At 35.7% G+C, this 24748-nt stretch overlaps 1 protein-coding gene across 6 annotated transcripts in view; it reads left to right on the top strand.

Moving 5' to 3' along the window:
- The window catches only part of MARCHF6 (membrane associated ring-CH-type finger 6), a 55040-nt gene that overhangs the window by 11164 nt on the left and 19128 nt on the right, over positions 1-24748 (top strand). For 4 of the 6 annotated variants that reach the window (XM_086608477.1, XM_086608478.1, XM_086608476.1 and 1 more), the window contains 15 exons: positions 3469-3612; positions 7247-7319; positions 9276-9444; positions 10917-11109; positions 11407-11468; positions 13506-13538; positions 15216-15267; positions 17985-18043; positions 18659-18739; positions 19965-20033; positions 20153-20227; positions 21053-21187; positions 21682-21801; positions 23886-23986; positions 24600-24737. In XM_086608477.1, coding sequence (XP_086464603.1) covers positions 3469-3612; positions 7247-7319; positions 9276-9444; positions 10917-11109; positions 11407-11468; positions 13506-13538; positions 15216-15267; positions 17985-18043; positions 18659-18739; positions 19965-20033; positions 20153-20227; positions 21053-21187; positions 21682-21801; positions 23886-23986; positions 24600-24737 — 1504 coding nt within the window. The remainder of the gene's footprint in view (positions 1-3468; positions 3613-7246; positions 7320-9275; positions 9445-10916; positions 11110-11406; positions 11469-13505; positions 13539-15215; positions 15268-17984; positions 18044-18658; positions 18740-19964; positions 20034-20152; positions 20228-21052; positions 21188-21681; positions 21802-23885; positions 23987-24599; positions 24738-24748) is intronic. The other 2 variants (XM_086608479.1, XM_086608480.1) reach the window with 2 other exon arrangements.

Genomic DNA, 24748 nt, shown 5'->3' with positions numbered 1-24748 from the left:
GGATTCTACTGCTGATGTAGGACAGGAAAGAGGAGCAAGAGAATTTCAGGATTAGCAAGAGCCTGGTGTTCTCTGGTCCTTTTTTTTTTTCTGTTTTTCTGTGCAACTGGCATTTATAACTAGAGAGTGCCAGTGCTCTTAATGTTGCTGCTTATTTTTTCTTCTTTTTTCTTTTTTTAATATAAGCAACAAAAGTGAAATCTCAAACTATCCAGGTTTGCTAGTATTTATAATTATTGTGACACTTTATATTATCATAACAGAACATACAAGTATTCAAAAAGCCCCTCTTACTGCTCAGATACTGCTCTGACTAGAGCTCTTTTCTGTACTGCCCATGTCATTACTAAATATCTCTCGTATCTCCTTGCAAGGGAAATTGTGTTGGCAGTATGGTTTTCCTTTGGATTAAGTTTTGGTACTTTGAAAAGATAGGGAAAGAGAGGTTAAATTGAAAGTGTTAGTTTATTTTATTTCTTTGTAAGTTTGGTGGGAATTACAGCGTTCACATTCATCAGATTGTCCCTATTTTGTTTGTCAAAGTACAGTTGTGTGATGTTTGTACTAAATAGCCTCTGAGGAAATGGGAGTGATGAGAGAGCTTCCTGTAATAAACTTAAAGATATCACTTTGGTAAGCTAAAGCATTGGTAACTTTTTTGTTTCACTTTCCTGTTCAGGATTTTTTTGTCAGCCGAAATCTATTGACAAACTGCTTCCCTGAAAACTGCTAATCATTATCTGATTTCTTCCTTCTTTTTTTCTTTTTTTTCCTTTCTTTTCTTATTTATGTCAGTGTAATAGCAGATTTTTGTCCTGAGCTGTCTGTCTACTTTGGAGAAGCAAAATTAATATTTGTGTTCCTGAAAAACTTAGGTTTACAGAGGGGAAAGGGTGGAACAAAAACCCACCCCGGAAAACAACAAGCCGAACCAAAAACAACCCACTGGAATCTAGTATTCACAAGTAAAATTGCAGTTACACTGCACAGGTGTAACCTGAGTATCCAAAAAGCTTTCTAATAGTTTTCCCATGGCCTGGACAGCTCAAAGAGGTTGAATTAAAGCTATGAAAGTTCACTTACACTCAGCCAAAGTCTGTCTGAATTTCATGTTGTAATAGAAAAAAACTATTGCTTTAATTGGCTTCTTAAAGAGAGATTTTTATTTGGCAGAACTCTAGTAAATAATGCAGGAAATTGGTTTCTCAAACGGGGTTAGGAAAGATTACTGGGATGGGAATCAAGGGGTTGAGGAAGGACGAGGAGTACAAGTGTGCAAGAGAATGAAGAGGATGTGTACCGTGGTGGCAGGGATCAAAGTGGTAGTGGTAAGTGGGTAGAAGGGAGTGGAACATGGAGGGAAAATGGCAGTAGATGACAGACACAAGTTGGGGGATTAGCTGTGAAAATCACTGGCAGCAAGCTTCAGTGTGGCAGTGTGCTTGCACACCAGGGGTTCCCGTTGCTCTGGGAATGTTTGCATTTCGTCCACCTGGCTGTTACAGGACATAGAAGGGCTTTATCTTATCATCATGATATAAAGCTTCCAGTGGTAGAAGCTTTATATGTTTTGAAGTGTGTCAAAGCAGGAGAAAAACAGCACTTACCTGCACCCCTGCCCTGCCCACAGCTCCTGAAATGATCAAAAATCACCAAGCTGTTAAAATTTGAAGGATATAGCTTGTCCTCTCTGAGTAGTAGCTATGTTGTGCGTTTATTTGAATGCTCAGTTGTAATCTTAAAGCCTTGAGAAGAATGAGTATGTGGAGGTGTCAATGTTTATAACCACTTCAGCTTTACGGAGTTAGGATAGGTATGCTTTTTTACCGTCCCCTGTGTGAATGTTCAGTAATGCATTTTTTTTTTTAAAGGCTATAAACCCTTCCAACTTCCCCTTAACAAATAAATAATTAATGCAAAGTTAATGTTTTCCTCGTAGCCTCTGTTGCAGTTCCAAAGTGTTGACCAAAATATGTTTTTTGAAAATGAAAAAAAAACTTCAAAGTGTCTGCTAAGTGCAGTTTTGTCTGAGTGATACTATAAATGTGTAACAAATATACCCTAAGTAGGTATTCTTTTAGTACCCTTAACAAAGGCCTGCTTGTCTCCTCTGATAATTTTCTGGAATGTTTTTTCAGTGTGAGCTGAGAGATCGTTAGTAAGGCTTCACTTGGCAATTTCTATGGTACTATCAAATTGCATACTAAATCCATTTCTGTAATAAGAAAGTTGTAAATTGGTAGACAGTGTCAAAATATTTGTGTCCTGCTTTCAATTTACTGCTCTATGTTCCCACAGCAACACTTCCCTAGTGTTATAGTTTTAGTCCTTTTTTTTACAATTTCCAGTTCCTTGCCAGATACTTGACTACTAAGAACCTTTGAAATTTAAAACCAGTTACTGTTTGTCTTGTGGCTACTGTTTTGTTGTTATGTTGTGTCAAATACAATCCACGTGTTGAAATGCACCAAACTCTCCACTTTCTTTGACTACTTCTGCGTGCTAATACTGCTTTTCTGTGTTATTGAGTTCTCTTTATAATACAGAAACTTAGGGAAATATCCCTGAAGGGAAAGGAAGCGGTTTTTTTTCTCTTCTAGAGGCTTCCTGTCTGAAATTGGTAAAAGGATGATTAGGAATGTAGGTGAATGCAGCAGGGATGTTCATTAGAGAAAAGAGGGGATGCAGGTAGATTGTAGGAAACAGTATTTCTTAGACTTTTAAGTCAAAGGATTGTCCATGAGAGGGAAGGAAATTTTTTCTCTTGTAGTTCTTATGAAAACTGAGTTTCCTTATGTAGTTAAAAGTATGTGATGTTTTAAAAAATAGTCCATTAATTTAATATGTTAAAGTCTTCAAGCTCATCTGTTTTCAAGATAACTGTTAAACATCCAGACAGCAATGTCTTTATGTGCAACTCCTAACTGTAGTTTATCTTCTTTATTCAAAGCAGTTATTGATACTGTGCGTTACCACTTCTTGGCATTCATATACGTGCGTAGAAGCTAACTACATGTAATGACATTTTTAGGGATTGACGTTTTCTAATTGTTTGCAAAAGAAGAACCCCTGTAACTGTTTTTCTTGGCTTTTGAGTAGGGTTGAGTTTATGTAATACATAGATAATGAAGTCAACGAAAATGTACAGGCTGAGAGATTTGCATCATCTGTCAAAGGAGTGAAATAATCAGCGTTCACAGTTGATATATAAAGCTATTAGGAAAACTTCTCTAAATCAAGAACTAGTATGGAGTTTATTACTTTTCCCATTCCACTGAGTACACAATGTAACAAATGTCGTGTAAATTTTTGTTGTTATTTGTTTGAGATTGTCCCTTGGGAATCTATAAAATAGACTTATTCTTCTAGTCAGCTTTTGCCAAATATAAACATTTTGTACTTGGCAGAACTTTTACATAAATACTGCTTTAAAGGAAGAACTGTTTCATAAGTGCCTTTTCTACACAGTTTATTCCCCAGATATGCCTTCACGGCTTCCAATCCAAGACATCTTTGCTGGACTGGTTACGAGTATTGGCACAGCAATACGATACTGGTTTCATTATACACTTGTGGCCTTTGCATGGTTGGGAGTAGTACCTCTTACTGCATGTAAGTATTAATTTTTTTACTATAATACTCTTACACGCAGGAAAATACACCGCTTCCTGCAAAAAAGTTTTGTAAGACTGTTGTTGATTTGTTTAAAAAGAATAGTCATACGTTTTAAGACATTATTTCACTTGTTTTCACTTGGAACCTCTAGCTATTTGACTCTTAAGCCAGCGGTGCAATGAAGGAAGGTGTTAAGAGATAAGAGAAAAAGCACAAAAGGGCTTTCAAACTTGTTATTCCAATAAAATTCTTGCTTTCAATTATCGTCTTTAAGATGTACATAGAAGTTTTTATTTGATACTGTTTATTAATAGTAGGATAGAAGAATTGTCTTGAGTGTTCTAACCATCTGTAAGTGGAAGTGAATTTTTGTTTAGTATGAAAACTGAAATTATTTTGCAGTCATACATAAATTGACTAGTAAAACTCCTCCTAAAAAATCTTAAACAAGGACCTATAGCTAGTAAAGGCATTTAACAGAAGAAGAGAGTGCACATTTAAATTACTGTAGTATCCAGTTTGAAAGTCACTTTTCAAATACAAATGGAAGGAGAACTATTGATGTTTCAACTTGCTAAAAATACAGAGAAGATTAAAAAAGGCAAAAGGATTATAGTGTTCAGTCAAGGGAATGATTGGAAATGCATCTTTACAAACAGTAATGTACTCCTTGAACAAAAGAGGAGGGAGCCAGTAAATGCATCTTCTTAGACAGTTTCTCAACATATTCTGTGCCTTTATTTGTAGCTGGCACTGGCTTAGTTTGAGAACAGCACAATACTGGTGTCAGTTATAAAAGAGTGATCCTGTTTCTTCAGCCTGTCCTTCCTATGCAAGAAAAAGAGCTTTTTTGGGAACGGATTAAACAGGATTTACAAACCGCTCTGCATTAAAAGGAAAAAATATTTAAAATTCCTTCCTTGGGTTTTTAGACGAATCTTGGTTTTCTACCGTTGTCTTTCAAAATGCAAATGTTGTACACTTCTCTTACTAAAACTTTTGAAGGACAGCAAAATTGTATTCAATAGATTAATTAAGGTAGTTATGTTTCGTAACTGTCTGAAAACATGATGCTGGCTCTTCAGTAATACTCAAATGTTACCAGAAGTCACCACCTACAACTTAGTTATATAAGACTTTTTTTTTTTAAACAAATTACATTTTGGGGTTTTAATACTCATTTACTAAGCCAATATAACTGATTTATGATTTTGATTTGTAATTGACCTTTTTTTACTTTGTCTTAATTTCTGTGTCTAACATTGCACACGTACCTCTGTTTATGGATTCCTTTAAGAATGTACTGTGAAGGGTAACATATTTGCACAGGAAGATATCCAACATGATAGAGCCCTTCAGTCTAACAATCCTTGAAAAATCCATTTACTTTTGAAGTTTGTCAAGATGTGTCTCGTGGATGTGATTTTGTATAGGTCTTATCTTTTTACAATAAATGCGTTTCATGTAATCTTCGATTTTCTGTAATATTTAAAAACTTTTTAATGTAACATTTTGCCTTCCCTATTTCTGTCATATGTAATTGTGCAGCCATTAAAATTGTAGAGATGTGTAATAGAGCTACTTAAATTGGCGTGAGTAAAGTATGAATGGAGCTGCGCATGCGAGCATCAGAAGAACGAGCAGAAGAGCTAAAAGGAGTATTTGCTGTTTGCCAGAGAGCACTGTGTGTGTGATTTCATTCAAATCAAGAGGGAAAACAGACTAAAGAAGACGAACAGGACTGGAGTTATAAGATACGCAGATAGAAAACAGGAGAACTGTGAATTTTGCCTCAGACTTAAGAGGGATTAAACAAAACTGTGAGGCAGAGATCTCAAATGGCATCCACTCATGCACAGTATGAGAGGCAAGTCTAAAATCAGTTCAGGACTGCCGATCAAGAAGAATCCAAGAGATATGATGAGGATTTATAGCTGACGTCCTTTGTCTTCAATGTTGTCCACAAGTGATCCTGACAAGACCACTTGGGCATACATGTCCTAGTGCTTGTATGAGAGTAAGCAAGTGAAATCTGTGAGGAAAAATAGCTTGCTTAGAGATCAGTTTGCTTAGAGATTTTGTATAATAAAATCTCTTTCCTATTCGATAAAATCTGACAATAAGTTTTGTTACACTGGTTTCATAGAATCATAGAATGGTTAGGGTTGGAAGGGACCTCAAAGATCATCTAGTTCCAGCCCCCCTGCCATGGGCAGGGTCACTCTCCACTACATCAGGTTGCCCAAAGCCTCATCCAACCTGGCCTTGAACAGTTCCAGGAATGGAGCATCCACAACTTCTCTGGGCAACCTGTTCCAGTGCCTACCAGTTCCAATTTCCTACTCGTGTAGTGTAATCAGAAGTTATAGAGCTTATGTTCTTTGACCTTTTCAGCCTGACAGAGTCCACAGCAGTATCCTGCCCCTTTGAAGCTCCCCCACCATGTATCTAGAGGGTAGGCAGAGGCAAACTGTTGAAACTCACTGGCAGCACAGGATCAGTATCATCTGGCTAAATTTGATTCAGGGAGTGTTTAATATAAAATGTGTAATTAGTACTGACTACAAGAGACTGAACATTTTCATTAAAGCAGCTACAGCCGTTGTCTGTTTTGTGTTCTAACTTACTCTGGACCTTTGAATTTTCTATTATTATTTTGTATATTTTCTGTCCAATGTCAGAACTTCAGAAAGAGAAGTGCTCTATTATATAAAGGTGAGCATGAACAATAGACCTTTCGGGCATTTATGGTGGATTGATTTATAAGACATGTAGAAAGATAAACCTTCTACAAGTTCCAAACAGGTTTAACCAAGAGGTAATAATTGAGCTGTTTATTCTATGTCACAGAAACCATAGTGTGCCCCTGTATACATGGGTACCTATGCCTGTCTGAAGAGTGGAATGAGAATCTTAAGAATTGCATTTCTGGGCATGAATGCCTTAATTCTTTCTTCATCCTGTTCTGAGCATCTGTGTCATCCTCCTATGGATCTGAATCTAGTTTTTTGAAGTAGACTACATACACTGACAATTTACTTTTAAGATTATGAAGAATTTGAGGTAAAAGCTAACATTAACTAGCATCAAGTATTAATCCATAAAGCAATTATTTTAAGTAGATAATGAAATGGTGAGTCTCCTTGCTGTAAGATAAAAAGTTTATATGGTTTCAAAATATGATTGAACAAATTAATGGGGAGGTGGAATCCGTCAAGGATTAATTAGCACTGACATACCGTGGCACAGGAACTGAGCTGCTTTGTGTGAAGCATACGAGAATGCACTGAGGAAGTATTGCTGCAAGTACCTTTAACCTGTTTCCATATTCTTTCTTAGGCGTCCATTGGTGTGACCAGTGCTGGAGACAGGTCGAGATGTATCTTAGGTCTAACCTAGTATGGCAGTTCTTACTTTTTGAATGTGTACTTTATCAAGAATGGGCAGCTAAAATAAATACAGCTTTGTTCCACGTCTTGAGTTCTGTTAATTTGCTGAAAGTTAAGATATTTTTTTTTCCTCGTCATAAATTTAGTTAGGATACCAGATGAAAAGAAGGTACCTATGGTCCTTGCCAAATGAGGCTATAACAAAAATCAAATCTATACCATGCTTCTGTTTCTTCACGCAGGTCGTATCTACAAGTGCTTGTTTACTGGCTCTGTGAGCTCACTACTGACACTGCCATTAGATATTCTGTCAACGTAAGTACTTAAACAGTTTGATGCAAACAACTTTTCTAGTCAGATTACCATGAAAATGATTGCTTTGGAGCTTAGTGTCCTTTCCTTCCAGTTACGCTTGTTATCTTTCATCATCTTACATGAGCAGCTGCCCGTTACCCTTTGCATGATGAGATATATGGCAAACAGTATTACAATAGAAATCATTTCACTTTGAAGTTCTGTTATTCAGGATCTTTGGAGATGGAAAACTGACTTTACAAAACAGGCCCTGATTAATGAAGATTTGTATTTGATGTCAAGAAAACTTAGTCTGCAATACTACACTTAATAATTAAAAAAAATAAATCAGATGACATGTAGTAGAATATTACTATATATTATTAATATTTTCACATTCTGTTTGCTCTGTTGTATTTTTATATTTTTAATTTTATTTTATGCATCCTGAGTCTTTTATGTGATAGGGAATTTTTTTTTAATCAGATTGCCTTCTGGCTGACACTTAAATTTTAGTTCTTTAATCACCATATGCTATTGAATATTGTCTGTCTTTTTAAAAATCTGTTTTACTTAAGGAATAAGTAAATACCAACACAACAGAGTTTCAGGCTGGTTCTTACTTTTTTCATTATCTCGAACCTGAGGAACCAAAACTCAGTTTGAGTAGAATCAGTTGCACATCAAGCAAATTTTGATTGAATGTCCTGTGCAGTTCAGCTTAATCGTTTCAGTTGGACTATTTGATTTGAGACATCAGGTCATGTTATGTTTAATTAATTTTTATTAATGGAGAGAGATGCTTGCTTGATATTAGTAACAGTATTTTTCCTGCTGTCTCCCAGTAAGTGTAGATTTTATTTTTATTTTTCTAAGAATAATCTGAAACAACTGAACCTAGAGCGCCTCCTCTCATGTCTTTTACGGTTTAGGGAAAAAATAAAGGTTTCAAGTATGTATCAGATTTAGTGGCATGTGAAGCTGTGCTTTGACATGTATTTCTTTGGCAAAGTAAATTTCAATAACATGTTGTATCCTCTTTTCATTTGGGACTTCTTGTCCCCATGGCATTCACTGTGCTGTGCAGGCACAAGTGTTTGTGCAGCTGCATGGAAAGCCAGACCAGTACTTCTCTGGGGATATGGTGGCATATTTATTTTGAAGAACGTATTGTAGTTGGCTAGTTTCCTGAGCAGATGTGATCAAGGAGTAGTGCAAGGGTGGAAGCAAGTGGGGAATTAGGGATGAGGGTTGTTAAGCCAATTTAAGTATTTCTTGCATTGCATGAAACTCTAGTTTTAGTTGGCTAACTGAAGTTTTTTTTTGCTGCTGCTTCACAGTTATGTACGACTTAATAGATTAGGATTTTTAAAGTATAGAGATACCTGGGGTAAAAGACTACCTGAAATGTAGAGCAGTCCAAGGCAAGCCCTGCAGTTCCATTCTTTCAGTTAGGGTAGCTCAGCAGATAAAATGTTTCAGTGGACTGGGTATTATGCATCTAGCCATTAAAATAGACCTTTTACTGTATCAAATAATTTACCTAGCGACTATTGTGATTCCTTTGCTATTCTTGAAGATTATTTTTCCTGAACTACTCTTGAAGCTTTTCTTTATATGAGTCAGATCCTATTTTGCAGGAATATTTATGTTTAAACAGTAGTAATTTCACAAGCCAAAACAGAGGAAAATAAAACCTTTTCCAAATCAGTGTTTATCTTGGCGCTTAAAACCATTTGTGCAGCCTTCGTAAAAGAAACCTTCTTTGAAGAGATTTTTTAAAAATCAAATGAGAATTACATCTAGATACTTTCTTCACCTAGACATGTAAATAAATTCAGCTTTTTGTACAAATACCAGTTTATTTGTTGATTTGTACTGGGAGGATCTATTTGTTTTAGTTAACAACAGCTAAGTTTAGTTTTATTAGCAAAATATATTTGCAATTAATGTTTGGTTTCTTTGTTTCTTTAACAGGGAGAACTTACTGGCTGACTGTTTGCAGGGGTGTTTTGTGGTAACATGTACTCTGTGTGCATTTATCAGCCTTGTTTGGTTACGTGAACAGATTGTCCATGGAGGAGCACCACAGTGGTTGGAACAAAATCAGCAACAGCCACTGAATGGTGTTGGTCAACAAAATGAGGTAAAACTTAAATGTTTAGTAGTTAATGATAAATTTAGAAAATGTGGTTTTGTGAATAAATACAATATCAGAACTCAAAAGTAATGTTGTTTTACTGCAGAGTATCTTTATATATTAGCAGAGGTTGAACGTGTATTCCTGTATAAACTCAGTGACACCATTGTTACGGTTTTGAAGTTCTGTAAAATGGAGTGTTAATGGATTTGTTAGAGTATAATTTTTATGAAGTAACTTTAACATTTTTTAGATTCTTATGTCTGTATCTTTACACTTTTTAAAAGATAATTTTGTTAATATAAAGCTGAATTGTCGGCCATAGTCAATGAAGATGCAGCTTACTTTTGTTTTATCTTTTTCATAAATATTCCTGTAGTTCATGAGGTAACAATTCACTGTTCTCAAAGCAGTTGGAGGTTTTGTTGAAACCTCTGAAGTTGGAACATCTCTGCCTTCCCTTCACCCCCAACATAGACACATGAAACCCTTTAGTGTTTACAGGAGCTTCTTGGGCAGGAGAAGAGATGATATAAGCAGTGCATCATAGGGGGGAATAATTAAAATTTTGGTTTTTGATAAATGTCAGTTTTTTAAAGACAGAGATAGAGATCCTCAGCTTGATGACTGACGTGGGTTGTTGTTTAATTATCGTCTTTCTAATATAATGATAGTTTTCATAAGATCAAGAGAATTTCCCTCTATTGAGAACTGGTGAGACCACATCTGGAGTGCTGTATCTGGTTCTGTACTCCCCAGTTCAAGAGACACGTGGACATACTGGAGTAAGTGCAGCGAAGAGCCAAAAATAGTCATTAAAGGGCTGGAGCATCTGACATACAACAAGAAGCTGAGAGAGCTGGAACTGTTCTGCCTGGAGATGAGAAGGCTCAGGGTGGACCTTATCAGTGCATATAAATGCCTGACGGAAGGATGTAAAGAAGACAGAGCCAGAGTTGTCTTCGTGGTACTGAGTGACAGGACAACAGGCAGTAGGCTCAAATTAAAATACAGAAAATTCCATTTAGACAAAAAAGCCCAAAACTAAACAAAAAACCACACACACACCCACCCCCCACCTCCCCCCAAAACCCAAGCACCAACAAATGTATGTTGATGGCTTTTTTTTATTGCAAATGTGATCAACTACTGGAACAGGTTGCTCAGAGAGGTTGTGGAGTTTCCATCTCTAGAGTTAATCAAGCCACCTGGAAACAGCATTGAGCAACCTGCTGTATTTGATCCTGCTTTGAGTAGGTGGGTGACTGGATATCTAGAGGCCCTTTCCAACCTCAGCTACTCTGTGGAGAAGTCTGTTTCTGTTCCTCTTTTAAAAGCTTTAGCGGTCCCAGATTTAATGCTTATCTAAAAAAACGCGTTATTAATTTTTTTAATACTATTTGTTTTTTCTGTATACAAGATAAAAGTACAGAGAGAGGTTGATCAATTTAACTGAATACTAAATCCTATTTCTGCAGGCTCAGGCTGTTGTAAACGGAGGTGTTGAAAATGCTGTGCTTGACCAACCTGCTAACCCAGCTGCTGAGAATGTAGTTGTAGGTGAGAACCCAGAAATTCAGGAAGAACAAGTAGATGAAGAGGAGGAAGATAATGAAGATGAAGAAGATGCTGTGGTAGAAGATGCAGCAGATGCGAACAATGGAGCACAAGGTAACAGGTGACTCAAAACAGTAATGTTCTTTTTAAATATAAATGAAACCATTGAAAACAGAAGTGTCATAATTCAAGGAAGCTGTATAAATGCCCACTTCAATTTATTTATCTTGGTTTTGCAAATTTCGTGTATTTCTTTTGAGTGCTGAAGCATTTGCTTGCTGACAAGCTGTCAGCAGTTGAGTTGAATGTTATGCATTTAAGTCTTTTTGTTCACTTAAAACATTGCATGGAGTGGTTATATCTTGGTTTGGGCGAGTCTGATAGCTATAAAAATGGCCATTGTCTCCTCAGATGACATGAACTGGAATGCTTTGGAATGGGATCGAGCAGCAGAAGAGCTTACTTGGGAGCGAGTGAGTAAGAATCACCTTCTTGAATTGAATTATTCAAACTCATACTTGAAATGATATACAGTATTGCTGTGTGAAAATCCATTGGGATAGATTTGGCTACTGGCAGTTTGCACACTGCCAAGGGTAAGAGACTTCATTGACCTAGAAATGTCTTTGTATTAAAACCAAAATGTTATTATGCTACTTGTTAACTATCAAAAAGGCATTTCTTTGATTTGTAATATAGTTGCAGCTTGAAACATATTTTAGCACAGACTTTTCTGAAGCCTTTGACTTGTTCAGGTTTAGAAATGAATTGCAGCTTGCATTGAGGATGCTAGGCCAGATTAGGAGCATATAGGTGTTGCACTATATATAATTTAATGCTTAACTTTTGTATTCATGAAAGCATTAAACTAAAAAAAAGAGAGAACCAGAAATTTTAGTTAATTTACTTTGTTTACATGTTCGCAAAAGACAAATTTATTTCTTAAAAAATGATCAAGCATTTTAATGTTACATTGCTTCTGTTTTGTTTATGGGTCACAAATTCCATAATTAGAGTAGGAGATGTGCGTACACTGTAATCAGAGTGTAATGTAGGGACGGACTCAAGAGCCAGTTTTTTGTAGCTGGATTAGAAGTAGCCAACATCGGAGTTCAAAGCTCATGAGATGCAGCAAGATCTACTGGAAGGGGTAGATGCAGCAGCTTCATGTGGTTTACCAGCATCACTAGTGTTTATAGCAGACAGTTGTACAGCTGGTCACTGTATTCCTAGGCTGTGATACGGTTGTTGCCTTGGTTGCAATGTAGTAGAAATACAGTTTTCATCACATGGGACAGGTCTTGATATGCGTTTTGTTATCTAGTGAAAACTTCTTAGTTTGTTTTGAAACATACTTAGTGAAAAAGGGCATAGGTTGGTTCAGAAACCTGAATTTTTCTACTGTGTATCTAAAGACAAGTGTGTTATGTGTTTCCCAGTTTATGTGCTGGGAAATGCTGATATACCCCTAACTGAAAATATTTTGGTGCCTCTCCATGAATATAGAAATCAGTTTCAGCAAGCTCTCATAACCATTTCCAATCCTATGTGCTGGCATAGGCAACAGACATCTAGTTAGCATTTAGTATCAAAAGTGGGATAGGCTTCTCTGCTATTTCATCTTGTGAAAAGAGCATGCAAGCTTTCTGAAATTTCATAGGTATTTGCATCTTGGTTTACTTTGTAAAATATGTGCAACTTTAATATCTTGGAACTTAGTGCAAAATCCTGATACAAAATAGCCTTGAACCAGGTACTTTACAGCAGTAATCATGGAGTAGGAGTGTCTGCATTGAAATAGTAAGAAATCCTTCTTGAAGGAGGAGGGAAAGGAGAGGTTTGGTTGGGTTTTTTTAATAGTTACTCTATTTTTGGCTGTCCTGTGGGCACTTCCCATAACAGCTGTGCAGAGTAATGGAGAATTTGTTTCCTGTCTTCCCTACCTGTAAACCAATTCTGTTCTAACTTAATAACAGACATTGTAGCAACATTATCTGTTATGAGTTGCTTTTATACATTCAAGGTAAAAAATTGGCCTTTGACTTTTCTCAGTGCAACATAAACTGTTACCTTGCAATTAGGAAGAAAAAAAAATTGCTCTTGTATTTTAATTTTGAGTTGTTAAACCATGTTTTTAAATAACAGTTCAATCACTAAAATATTTTGTAAATGCAAAATCTTTGTCAGAGTCTTCAAAGTTCAGGAGAGAAATAGTCTACAATTAATTGATTATATGTTTGATTTGCCATATATAAATATGTGTGTTTTAAGATACTCCATATGTATATCACTGCCTTTGCTCAACTGAGTTTACTGTGTTGAATGAGAACTTAGTTTCTGTCTTTAAGAATTTATGTCCAGCTTCTGTTGGTCGAGCAATAAAAAAGCCCTCTTGACCATACTGGACATTAAAAGTTGGTGTGAAAGAGGGTTCTTTGAGGATTATTTTAGTTGCATGTTACTTAGGTTTTTCTAGTGAGTAAATAAAATTAACTTTTTTATCTTCACAGATGCTTGGGCTTGACGGATCTCTGGTGTTTTTGGTAAGTGAAATCCTGTCTTTCAAGAATTTCTGTAGAAGGCTTTTTTTTTTTTTTGAAGTAAGCTGTATTTTTTTAAATTACATCATTCGATATGAAGTCCCTATTTTCATTAAAGAGACTTTCATCTGATGTCATGTTCAAGCAAACTGTCTTTTAGGAGTTTCACGGAGTAGAGTTGTGTACGTGTGACATAAAAGTGGAATTTCTTAAGACATAGGTAACTTTGGGTAATGTACACCACTGTAAATAAAAATTAGACCCTTTAGAAAAGCATACACTGAAAATACATATCTGTTCTAGCCTTAAGTTTTGCACTCTGTGTTGTGATTAAAATACTGTCCTCGTTCAGACTTCTTTGATTTGCCCTATCACCGCCAGAACACCACTAGTGAATTTTTAGTGTAGATTAGATATTAAAATTTAAGATCTTCAGTTATGTTTCTTGACTTCATTTGGCCTTGCTTTTTTTGTTCTTCCCTAGAATTTTTCCCCTCTTGAATATTATTTTAATTGATATCAGTATCAAATCTTTTTAAAAAAGTCTTCACAATAGTCAGTCTTGAGGAGCATGTATATTTTAAATTGGTTCCAAAAATCTTGATGATTACGATAATTTAGCAAAGCACTCCTAAAAAGGCTATTGACTTTCTAACACTTATCTGTGGGTGAAACTGTGTTGATTATCTCCCTGACAAACTCATATATATATATATATAAAAAAAAATGCATGCCTATCTTCTAGTGGGCTTTGTTATAGTTTATCTGAAAGGCTCTCTCTGTTGCCCATTCTGCCTAACTGTTGGAGATGTCTAGCTCTGACTTCAGGGTCAGGGGATGGAGAGTGCAAAGAGTCAAAGGCAGCAAAAACTTGAAAACATCACAGCTACATTCATTTGGTGTCATCTGCCACATCACTTATTTTAAATAAGAGAAGTAATTTATATTTCAAAGGGCAAAGAAGATCTGTGATGTCTTCCAGCGGTATAAATTTCACTTTATTTAATGTGTGGAAGAAATACAATTCTTAAATACGAATGTGTTAGATGCTGTAGTGGATGAATGTCTCATGTCTGAAATAAAATGTCTCGGATTTTAATGTAATGTCTCATGTTTAAAATAGCGTAGCTTATTATGTCTTTAGTGATTTGCCTTAAGTATTAATATGAAAAGAATAAAAACTCCACTGTACTTATGGCTGAGTTCACATCTTAGCTAAAAGTAATATTAAAAAATAGAGATGTGCTGTCATTTCTAGAGTGAGAGCTGTCAGTTTTGTTAACCAGCTTCTTGTGACACTCTAATTGTTAAAAGTCCAGATGAACATTTTCCATTTATAAAACAAACATCCACATACATTTCATGTGACTGTTTTTAAGAGTGGAACTATTTACATTGATTTTAAAATAAAAGCTTACTTTTACAAAACAAGATAGAAGTGCTCTTATCTAGGTAAACGACCATGAATGTAAACAGATGCTTTCATAATTTGTCCTGCATGTTTTTGTCTTTGTATTAGAGCAAATTTCTTGGCTCTAACATGAGATGTGCAAGTTCTGGTAATAATAGGCAGTTGAAATATGAAGTTTAAATACAAAAGTAAAGTCACTTATTTAGCTGACTGATAATTTATGTACTGTTTCCTTATCTTCCTCCCTCCTTACCCCATACCCCTCACAGGAACATGTCTTTTGGGTGGTATCTTTAAATACATTGTTCATACTTGTGTTCGGTAAGTATCGCTTGCTCTTAGATTTTAAAAAGATCCTTTGTAAAGTGATAATGCAGGTTAATTTTAAAGCTATTCTCTCAGAATAAATGAAGTTGTGACATCTAAAAATGGAACCACAAATGAACTGGGAATATGAATAATAAATCTTTATTGCTTCTAGTTTTGTCATTTTAATTTATTTAAGTGAGTAGATTTAAAATAGGAGATCCACCAAAAGCTTAATGATGTCAACCAAAGCACAGATGATGACATTTGTTTGGAATACTGTTAAATTAAAGGAGGAAGCTCCTGGAATTTAATTTATGAGCAAATGCACTACTTTTAGGAATGGTGAGGATATTTTTTTTTTCTCCTTACAGTTTTTGCTAGATATAGTTAAATCGCTGTTTTCATTAAGAATCCATTTTTGGAGCTCAAAATTGGGAGGGAAATTTGTACCTTACACCTGCTGAGTGACATGGGCGAATAACAGCTCCTCCCTGTGCTGCTTCACTGCTAACAGAAGCTTTTGGATTATGGTGCTTGAGCTCGTTAGTGGTGTTAATTTGGCACAACTGTGTGCAGAAGCAGTAACATTTTAGTGGCAAGACAGAGCATTTTATACACTTGAAGAAATACCAAGCACAAAATTTCGCTTGCTCTGAATTATCAATTTAGAAAGGGATTGGTTATGTTGCTTTGATTTTTTGAGTGGCCCTTCCTGGCAGAAGGGTTTGAGCTTTAAAAACCTGAAGTCATACTGTAGATAAGAAATTTTTGCTGTCAAAGTAAAGCTCACAATACTGAACCAGTGATTTGAGCATCTAGTTACTGAAATGAATCAGAAGATCAAAAGAATTATCATATATATTTAATTCACAAAAAACTATTACTGTTCTAATAAGAGTTGGAAAATAATTGAATTCTTTCTTTCTGATAATTAGTCTGTTTTAATCTGTAGTTAGGTGCTATAAAATTTAGGCTTTTTTAATAAGTAGGTAATAACTATGAAATTTCTAAATCCTTGACTTAAACTCAACAGTAAGTGAGTAATAAGAATAATGAATAAGGTTGTCATATAAATGTGTTTTCAGTAGCTCTAAGTGTGTTTTAACAAATAGGAAACTAACAAGTAGAGAAGACAAGGGGAGTGACTTTTGCAAGCAAATGAGCAGGAGATCTGGGAATTGAATTCGTGCCTCTCAAGCCTATTTTTAGTATCTTTCCCACTAAGTAACATTGCCTAATTTGCAACTGCCAAATCTCTAGTTATTTGTAATTACAGTCCTGGTGAGTTCAAATGTCACAGGAGGTACCTTCTAGAAGATAAAACAGAAGGAAAGCATTTGGAACCTTAATTACTGGTCCAGAAGTTCCCCTATGATGTTCTCTTGGACAAGTTCATTAAGTTGGATTTAAAATGAGCTGTAGAAAATATGAATTAATACTCACAAAGGAGTTTGTATTCCTACATGCTTTTTATTAAAAGGAAGATGATCTACTTAGCGATATGGTTTAATGGGGGATTAGGGATGGTTGGACTCGATGATCTCTAAGGTCTCTTCCAACCTAGAAATCTATGAATCTATTAAAAATTCTCTTTTAAAGAAAGTTATTTTTTAAAAAAACAACTGTTCACTATAATCTCATAAAACCCTGTCAAAAAGATACAACTTCAATCATGAGTCTGATGTCTAGGAATTGTGAGTGTGACTTTTTTTTTTAATCGCACTTTTCTTTTTCTTGTTCTTACTGGGCAGGAAGAGCTCAAGTCTTCCTTTTATCTTTTACATTTTTACTATTCTCAGTAACTGCTGATTTCTCTGAAAGGATGTAAATTAAAACTTTCTGATAATTGATTAAGGTAATACAAGTCCTGTTAAATTTTTTCCTAGGTTTTTTGACAAATTGATCAAATGGAGATGAGGAGAGGGAAAATCATTAGTCTTTTCATTTGAGGGCGTTTAGTGTACAGTAGTCTCCAGAGTGGGTTATCATGATATAGTGAAGGCAATATAGGTGAGAATAAAAGCTTAGTTACTGCAGCTTTACTTCTTATTGACTCCCTCTACTCCTGTAGGAAAGTGGTGTTGAATTCTGTAGTCCTTTGTACCTTAGAGAGAGCCAAAACAATACTTGATCTTGTTGCAAATACATGGGTCCAAAAATGGGGAAGTGCTGTGTTTTTTAATGCATTCCTCCTGAGACCTTAGAATTGGCAAGAGTGAGTTTTCAGGAATGATGGCAGTTCTTATTATGTTAATTCAAAGTAAAAGACTGGCACCTTGCTAAAGCAAGTCCTATCTGATGAAGATGTAAAATGGCTACTTAAGTCTTTTAGTGCATGGGAAAGAGTGAACATACAGAACAGGTTCCTATAGCAGTCTGTGAGACCAATACCACCCTAGTATGTAAGACTAGGAAATCAAATTAACTTGCACCCAGCAAGATGAACTAAGAAGGTGAAGACTGTCCTCTTATTCTGCGTAGTTTTATATTGTTTGTAGTCTTTCAGTGTGAATTCCGATCTGGTTTTTTTCAGTGTTTGTAAAATTACGCAAATATAACACATACAAATAGAACTTACAAATATTTGCACAGAAAGTAATTCTTTTTAGTTGTTATCACAAAATTGATGAGAAGCAGAATAATTGTCATGTTACACATCCTGCAAATAAGATTCCATTTAGAAGTTTTCATGGCCTTTTTTTACCCTTCTTTCTGTTTGCATTGCACAGCATTTTGTCCGTACCACATTGGTCACTTCTCCATTGTTGGCCTGGGCTTTGAGGAATATGTAAGTACTGTTTTATAATGTCAAAATGAAAAAACTGCCCCTGTTTATTTAATGACAGTATTTTCGTAGTATCTTTCTTTTATTTGTGATTACAAAAATAGCCTGGAGTGTGTCTCATTTTTTCTCCTCAGACCTTCTTTAATCTATGATTTAAAATGTTCTCTCACTCTTTCCCTCTTCCTCCATTATTTAAATTTCAAGTGAGGCTTCCTCCTTTTACAAAAAAATGCATACCTTTTTGGTTTTTTTAACAGCCTCTTGTTCCTCATGTACGTTTTTGATTTGTGTACTGAGTAATTATCATAGTTCATGATAATAGGTAGTAAAAGCTAGGAGATAGTGAGGTAGCGTAAGGTGACACCTCTTGTTTTGTATGTAGAGGTTGTTTCATGTTTGAAGAAAGAAGTTGTTGTTAGACTTTTCCAGTAAATGTAAACATTTTCTACTCTTGATGGAGATACAAAAAAAGTAGTAGATTATTAAAATATGTAAAAAATAAACAAACTTGTCCTTTTTCTTGAAGAGTCGAGATTGGGAATTTATCTTAATTACAAAAAAAAAGATGTAATCTTTTAAGAGACTGATAAACTTTCCCTTTTTTTCCCTCCCCACCAGGTTCAAGCATCTCACTTTGAAGGCCTGATTACAACTATAGTTGGATATGTTCTGCTGGCAGTGACTCTAATTGTTTGTCATGTATCCTTTTGTCAGTAGTTACCTGGTTGAGATTTTACATGTAAATAATTTTTCTGGCTATATTTTTGGAAGGCACAGACGTAATGCAGATGCAATTAATTTACCATTTTGCTCTGCTCTTTTGGTGAAATTAGAAGAAAAAGTCTCTTCTGTTCTCTTGGATATTTAGAAGTTGTCAGTGTGACTGCATTCTTCAGAACATTTGCATGTGTTTAACACCACAAAATCATAGGCTTTTATGCTTGCTTGAAGGCCTCCCAACTAAATTTTGAAGGTTTGTTTGAGAAGATGAGTGTAGAACCATTGTTTTTCCCTCACTGTCCTTACACTATTGCTGTGTGCTCTGTAGTTGCAGTAGAAAGAGAAATGGGATTATGAAAATACGTAGAGTACGATGGGGAACTTATTCACGTCTTTTTTTGATCCTGCCTGATCTTTAAAGTGTGGATTGTTTTAGTTTCTCTTTTATGTCCCTGAACCACTGAGAGTTTGCAGCAAGGATTTCTTTCAGGTGATAACCCTCCTTATTACAGAGAAAATTAAGTAACGGCAGTCCTGAAAGCTGGAAGGATTTGGTCACAAGTAACGAGTCTGCATTCTAGCTGCATGTTTCGAAAGGGACTACACCAGCTTGAAGTTTGAAAGAATAAACATTTGTTAGCAGTTCTCTGTTCAAGAGTACACAAAGCTAACATCAACTGTAGACTGCACTTATACCGATGTGCAGCGCAAACATGGTAAAACAGTTGGTTGACCTGTCTCTGTTTTGCCTCCTAAAAGAAAACAAAACAAACCTCAAAACTGTAATATGCAGCCAGGTTTTCTTGGAAAAGGTGAGAATTTGTTTCAGACTGTATAAAAAGGAAGCTACCATTTAAAGTAGGCCTTCAGTTTTCAAACTTGATTACTCATGGCAGACATTTTCAAAGGCAGTTGTTTATTTCTTGAGAAAACTTTTGGGTGCTTAATTTAAGAAAGAGGGTAGTATTATTATTTACTTAATTCAGATGCATGTTTGAGGGGGTTATCCAGCACCTAAGATTGTGGCTTCCAGAATCGCAGCCAATTTTGAAAATAGAGCTCTGATAAAATACATACTTCCTATTTCACTTTTGTCTTTCATAAAATTTCCTCTTGCTAAAAGCCAGATATGAAACACTATATTATTAATCAAACCATGTTATAAAGTATTTTTCAGTATTGTTTTCTTGACGAAACTATTCAGGGTTTGGCAGCACTTGTTAAGTTCCAGCGATCACGTCGTTTATTAGGCGTTTGCTATATTGTTGTCAAGGTAATCCTATGTTTTTGTGTGTGTAGCAAAAAAAAATCTCTCAATTTAAGCTTGCGTTATAATTTTCTTAGCTATTTCTATTAAACTAGTGAGATGTTCTTTTCTCTTTCTTCCTAAAGGTTTCCTTGTTAGTGGTGGTTGAAATTGGTGTGTTTCCTCTCATCTGTGGCTGGTGGCTGGATATATGCTCTTTGGTAAGAATTGAAATAAATAGGATAAAATATATAAAGGAAAAAAGTTCTGATGAGAAGAGAATTGTTGATACCAGTTTGACAACACTTTTCTGTTTTTATAAACATAGTGTTTCCAGAGGGAAAGGGTTTTTTAGGTTATGTTTAATGCTAATTTTGTTTTCCTTTATGTTACTAAACACAAATTAACATGCTATTATTAAAATAGAAAGATCCTTATTTACTGCATTTACAAGACCGCTGCGATAATGAGCTTACTTACAGATAAACTTGTCTACTGAATAAACTTATTTATGTAGCCATCGTATGTGAAATGGTAATGACTTCATATTTTAATAGCTGTCCAGTCTCTTTCTGTTTTGAAGAAGATACATGCCGTGTTTGTGCAAAATTGAGAAATTTTGGGGGGGGGGGAACCAAAAAAAACCCTGTCTTAAGTGTTTAATTTCAAGTGGAGAAAATTATTTTTTTCTAGCCTTAGTAGAAATAGAATTTTACTTAAGGGAATAAGTATTTACTTCCATCACAGTGCCACTTTGTTTGAACAGATTTACAACTTATGTAATGTATGTTATTGTTTGAGTTGGCTTCTTTGTTCTTTCTGTCAGAAGAAAGAAGAAATTGATCAGAAATTGATCTTTATTTGTTGGTTTTTATTGTAAATTATTCCCTTTTTCTCTAATTAAATGCTATAATTATTTATGTGTTAGCATGAGGCAGACACTCAAATTAAGTGCCTAGAAGTATATATGAACTAGGGTAGACAAAATGAGTAACCGTGGAGGTTTGCCAAGCTTTATTCATGTTTGTTTGCTCCTTACCTTCTAGGAGATGTTTGATGCCACTTTGAAAGACAGAGAATTGAGCTTTCAGTCTGCCCCAGGTACCACAATGTTTCTGCACTGGTTGGTTGGAATGGTTTACGTCTTTTATTTTGCATCCTTCATTCTTTTACTGAGAGAGGTAAGTCTATAAAAGCAAGATTGGTATGCAGCATAGTAAAAGAAACTTGCATGTTGAACTGTTAGTAAAATCTTTCGTGTGTGGATATTGCTGCTACTGTGTTTTGTGTGTGTATATTGGATTTCAGCCTTATGTAAAAAGGACTGCGCTGGTACTTACTGCAGTGGAAAATGATGACTTAAGAGTGTGTTTTTCTTAGAGATGTTTAGTTTACAAAGAGTCCTTAAACATGGGTGTTGTTTTCAAATTAATCTAGATATATTTCAGTTGTTTATTGATTAATAGTTGAAAATTGTAAATAGTTATTGCTTTTCTACTTCTCTGTGATACTTCCTTTGTTCTGTTTCTGTACCATGTTAAACCTTGTTCAACAAATACCCTTATTATGTTTAAAACTTAAACATAACTTTACTGCAGCAGTGTTATCCAAAATGAAAAACGAAGAATACAAAGATCACTTTCTCTTCATATATTGTTTTTATTTCCTACTTCAGGTATTGAGACCTGGTGTCTTATGGTTTCTCAGGAATTTGAATGATCCAGACTTTAATCCTGTGCAGGAGATGATTCACTTGCCCATTTATAGACATCTCAGGAGGTTTATCTTATCAGTGGTAAGGATTTTTCTCAAAAATGTATTTATTTGGAAAGAAAATTTCATACATTAGCTCCCATATGCACTACTGCATATTTAAGGGGAAAAAAAATCACCATTAAGGTCATTATACACTGGAACAGGTTTCCAACAGAATCTATGTCTTTTGAAATACTCAGAACCTTATGCAGTTGAGTTTTGAGCAGCCTGATGTAACTGGGTCTGCTCAGAGCAGAGAGTTGGGGGAGTTTACCTCTAGAGGTCCCTTCCAAAACAAATTTTTCTGTGATATCCTCTCCTTATGCAAAATCACAGGAAATGTTTGTGTATTCAGACAACCAGTGTTTATTATTATGGATAGTGTAAATCATGTCACTCTTCCATGATGCTCTTGGTTATTGCAGTAAACATTCTGCTTCCAATTCAGCTCAAGTAGTGCAGGGAGGGGTAGAGTAAACTTTCTAGTTACATTTTGGATTGGATTATGCTGATCTAGCCAGTGGTGTATGTATCCAGATTGTCATTGTAAAATACGGAAAACAAAAGTTTTTTTCCTTTTGCTTGTTTGTCTGAAGTTTGCCTAGCATGTAGCAAGGAAAGGCTCTCGGGCTGTGTTTGCCATAAATGTCACGTCAGCTGTGAAAACTGATGTACTAGAAACATTGTTTGACATACTGTATTAATCATATAAAGTGCTTTGAGCAGTGAGAACTCATACAGAGATCTTAGTTCTATGAGAGTGCCCTTCAGTACCTGAGGAGCTGACCTGTCCACCTTTCAGAGTATTGTCTCCTTAGATAATCATAATGCTTTAGCTGCCTGAAACTTTGTGTCACACACAGCATGTGGTCGAAATACAAGCGAAGATCTGCCTGTTGCTGAAGGTCTTAGAGAGATGCTCTCAGACTGTGTTGGAACTGGCGGTTATGTGAACTTCACCTTTTCATTTGCTTAGCTAATTAATTCGGAACTTTTACCAGCTTCTTGCTAGAATATGGGGCCCAGAATGGTGATCATTGACAGCTTACCATTTCGAAAAACAAGTCACACTTTTCAGGTTGTGTTTCTTTCTCAGTATTTTAAGAAATTTCTACTGTAGAACATAAACTACTAAGGTTCAAGAAAAATTAGATTTGACTTTTCTTTTTTACATAGTTAAACATCATTGTTTTGCATTTTTAGTCTCTAGTGGTGCATTTATATGAAGTGTAATTAAAACACAGTTGATTTTTAATCAGCTAATTTTGATCTTTCAGCCAAGTTAAAACATGAGGAGATAAAAACTGAAAGATCTTTTGAAGCTTCTACAAGTTGCTTGAAATCTCAGCTGTTAAGAAAAGAGAGGAATCCAAAATTAGTAATCCCAGTGCTGTGGGAGGGGGAAGAAAGTAGAAATGTGTGACTTTATCCTGTCAGCTGGCCAGTCAGTGCTTGTTCAGACACAGTCTTGTTTGGCAAGGGCATCATAGTGTACCGTTCTACCTGGGATGGGGTTAATTTTCTTCATAGCAGCCCATGGCCTTCTGCACTTTGGATTAGTGACTGAAACAGTGTCGCTAACACACAGGTGTTTTGGCTATGACTCCATAGTGCTTGCAAGGCATCAAGGCTCTTCCTTTTTCCTCCTTTACCCTGCTCCCTTACCCCTCTAGCAGAGAAACTAGGGGCTGGGAGGCGGGGTTATATCTGGGACAGCTGACCCAAACTGGCCAAAGAAGTGTTCCATATCATGTGACGTTGTGCTCAGCATATAAAGCTGTGAGAAAGAAGGAGGAAGCAGGGAGGTGTTCTGCTTTCCAGAAGTCCCTAATCACCTGTGTGCTGATGGCAAATAGCAGATGAATTCCTCTTTTTGGTTTGCTTGTGTGCACAGCTTTTGCTTTCTCTATTAAACTATCACTACCTCAATCCATGAGTCTTCTTGCCTGCCTTCTATTTTCTTGCCATTCAGCCAGAGAGAGGAATGAGCAAGCAGCTGGGTAGATGGTTGGCTGTTAGCCAGGGCTAACCCACCACACAGGAAACGTGTCTGAAAGATGGGTGGGGAACTAGGTTTAGTTGTTTCTGCTATTTGGACTAACTTGTTTAACTTCTTTGTTGCAGATTGTCTTTGGATCAATTGTACTGCTCATGCTCTGGCTTCCTATTCGCATTATTAAGTATCTCCTGCCAAACTTTCTTCCATATAATGTTATGCTTTACAGGTAAGCATTAATTTAGGAAAAATGAATGTGTATTTGCACCCTTTGAGCATTAATGTGAGATTGTTTAGTATGTTTGTTTTCAATTAATCTAAACTTCATTGTTCTAGAAAAGTAAAAATATAAAGGATACATCATACAGCTTGTTAAATAAAAAGCTACTAGGAAGAATAAAAGGCATTTTGTATTACTTCCATAAGGATAACTATTTGGTTTTTATATGTCCGCAAAACACTTCCCCTTCAACTTTTTGGTAGTGGAGTTGCTGCCATATTTGTTTTTTGCATTCATTCCTGAGTATCCTTGCTTCAAGAATAAAATAACGTCTGTAACTGCATTTCTTTTTAATGGTAGCAATATCTTTCTGTTTCTAAGTACTGTTCTCTGATATGATCTTTCTCAACAGTTTTTCCTAAATTTCTTGTGCGCTTAAGTGCCTAAACACTCATGAACCCTTAACCTGTGCTCAGAGTAGTATGTAAGGAAAAACGTCTGCAAAAACCTAAGAATTGTTCCGGTTGGCATCCAGTATATTTTTTTATTGTGTGTTATCAGTGTAAAACATAGCTATCAGAATGTTCTATGTTTGACATCCTGCTCTCTCCATTGTTTCTAGTGATGCTCCAGTAAGTGAACTTTCCCTAGAGCTCCTTTTGCTTCAGGTGGTGCTTCCAGCTTTGCTAGAACAAGGACATACAAGACAGTGGTTGAAAGGTCTTGTACGAGCATGGACTGTTACTGCTGGATACTTACTGTAAGTGCAAA

Source organism: Tauraco erythrolophus, chromosome 3 (assembly GCF_009769465.1).
Source record: "Tauraco erythrolophus isolate bTauEry1 chromosome 3, bTauEry1.pri, whole genome shotgun sequence".
NCBI classification, from domain to species: Eukaryota; Metazoa; Chordata; class Aves; order Musophagiformes; family Musophagidae; genus Tauraco; species Tauraco erythrolophus.
The sequence above is the reverse complement of the archived record's forward strand: the minus strand, read 5'-3'. Positions and strand labels throughout refer to the sequence as shown.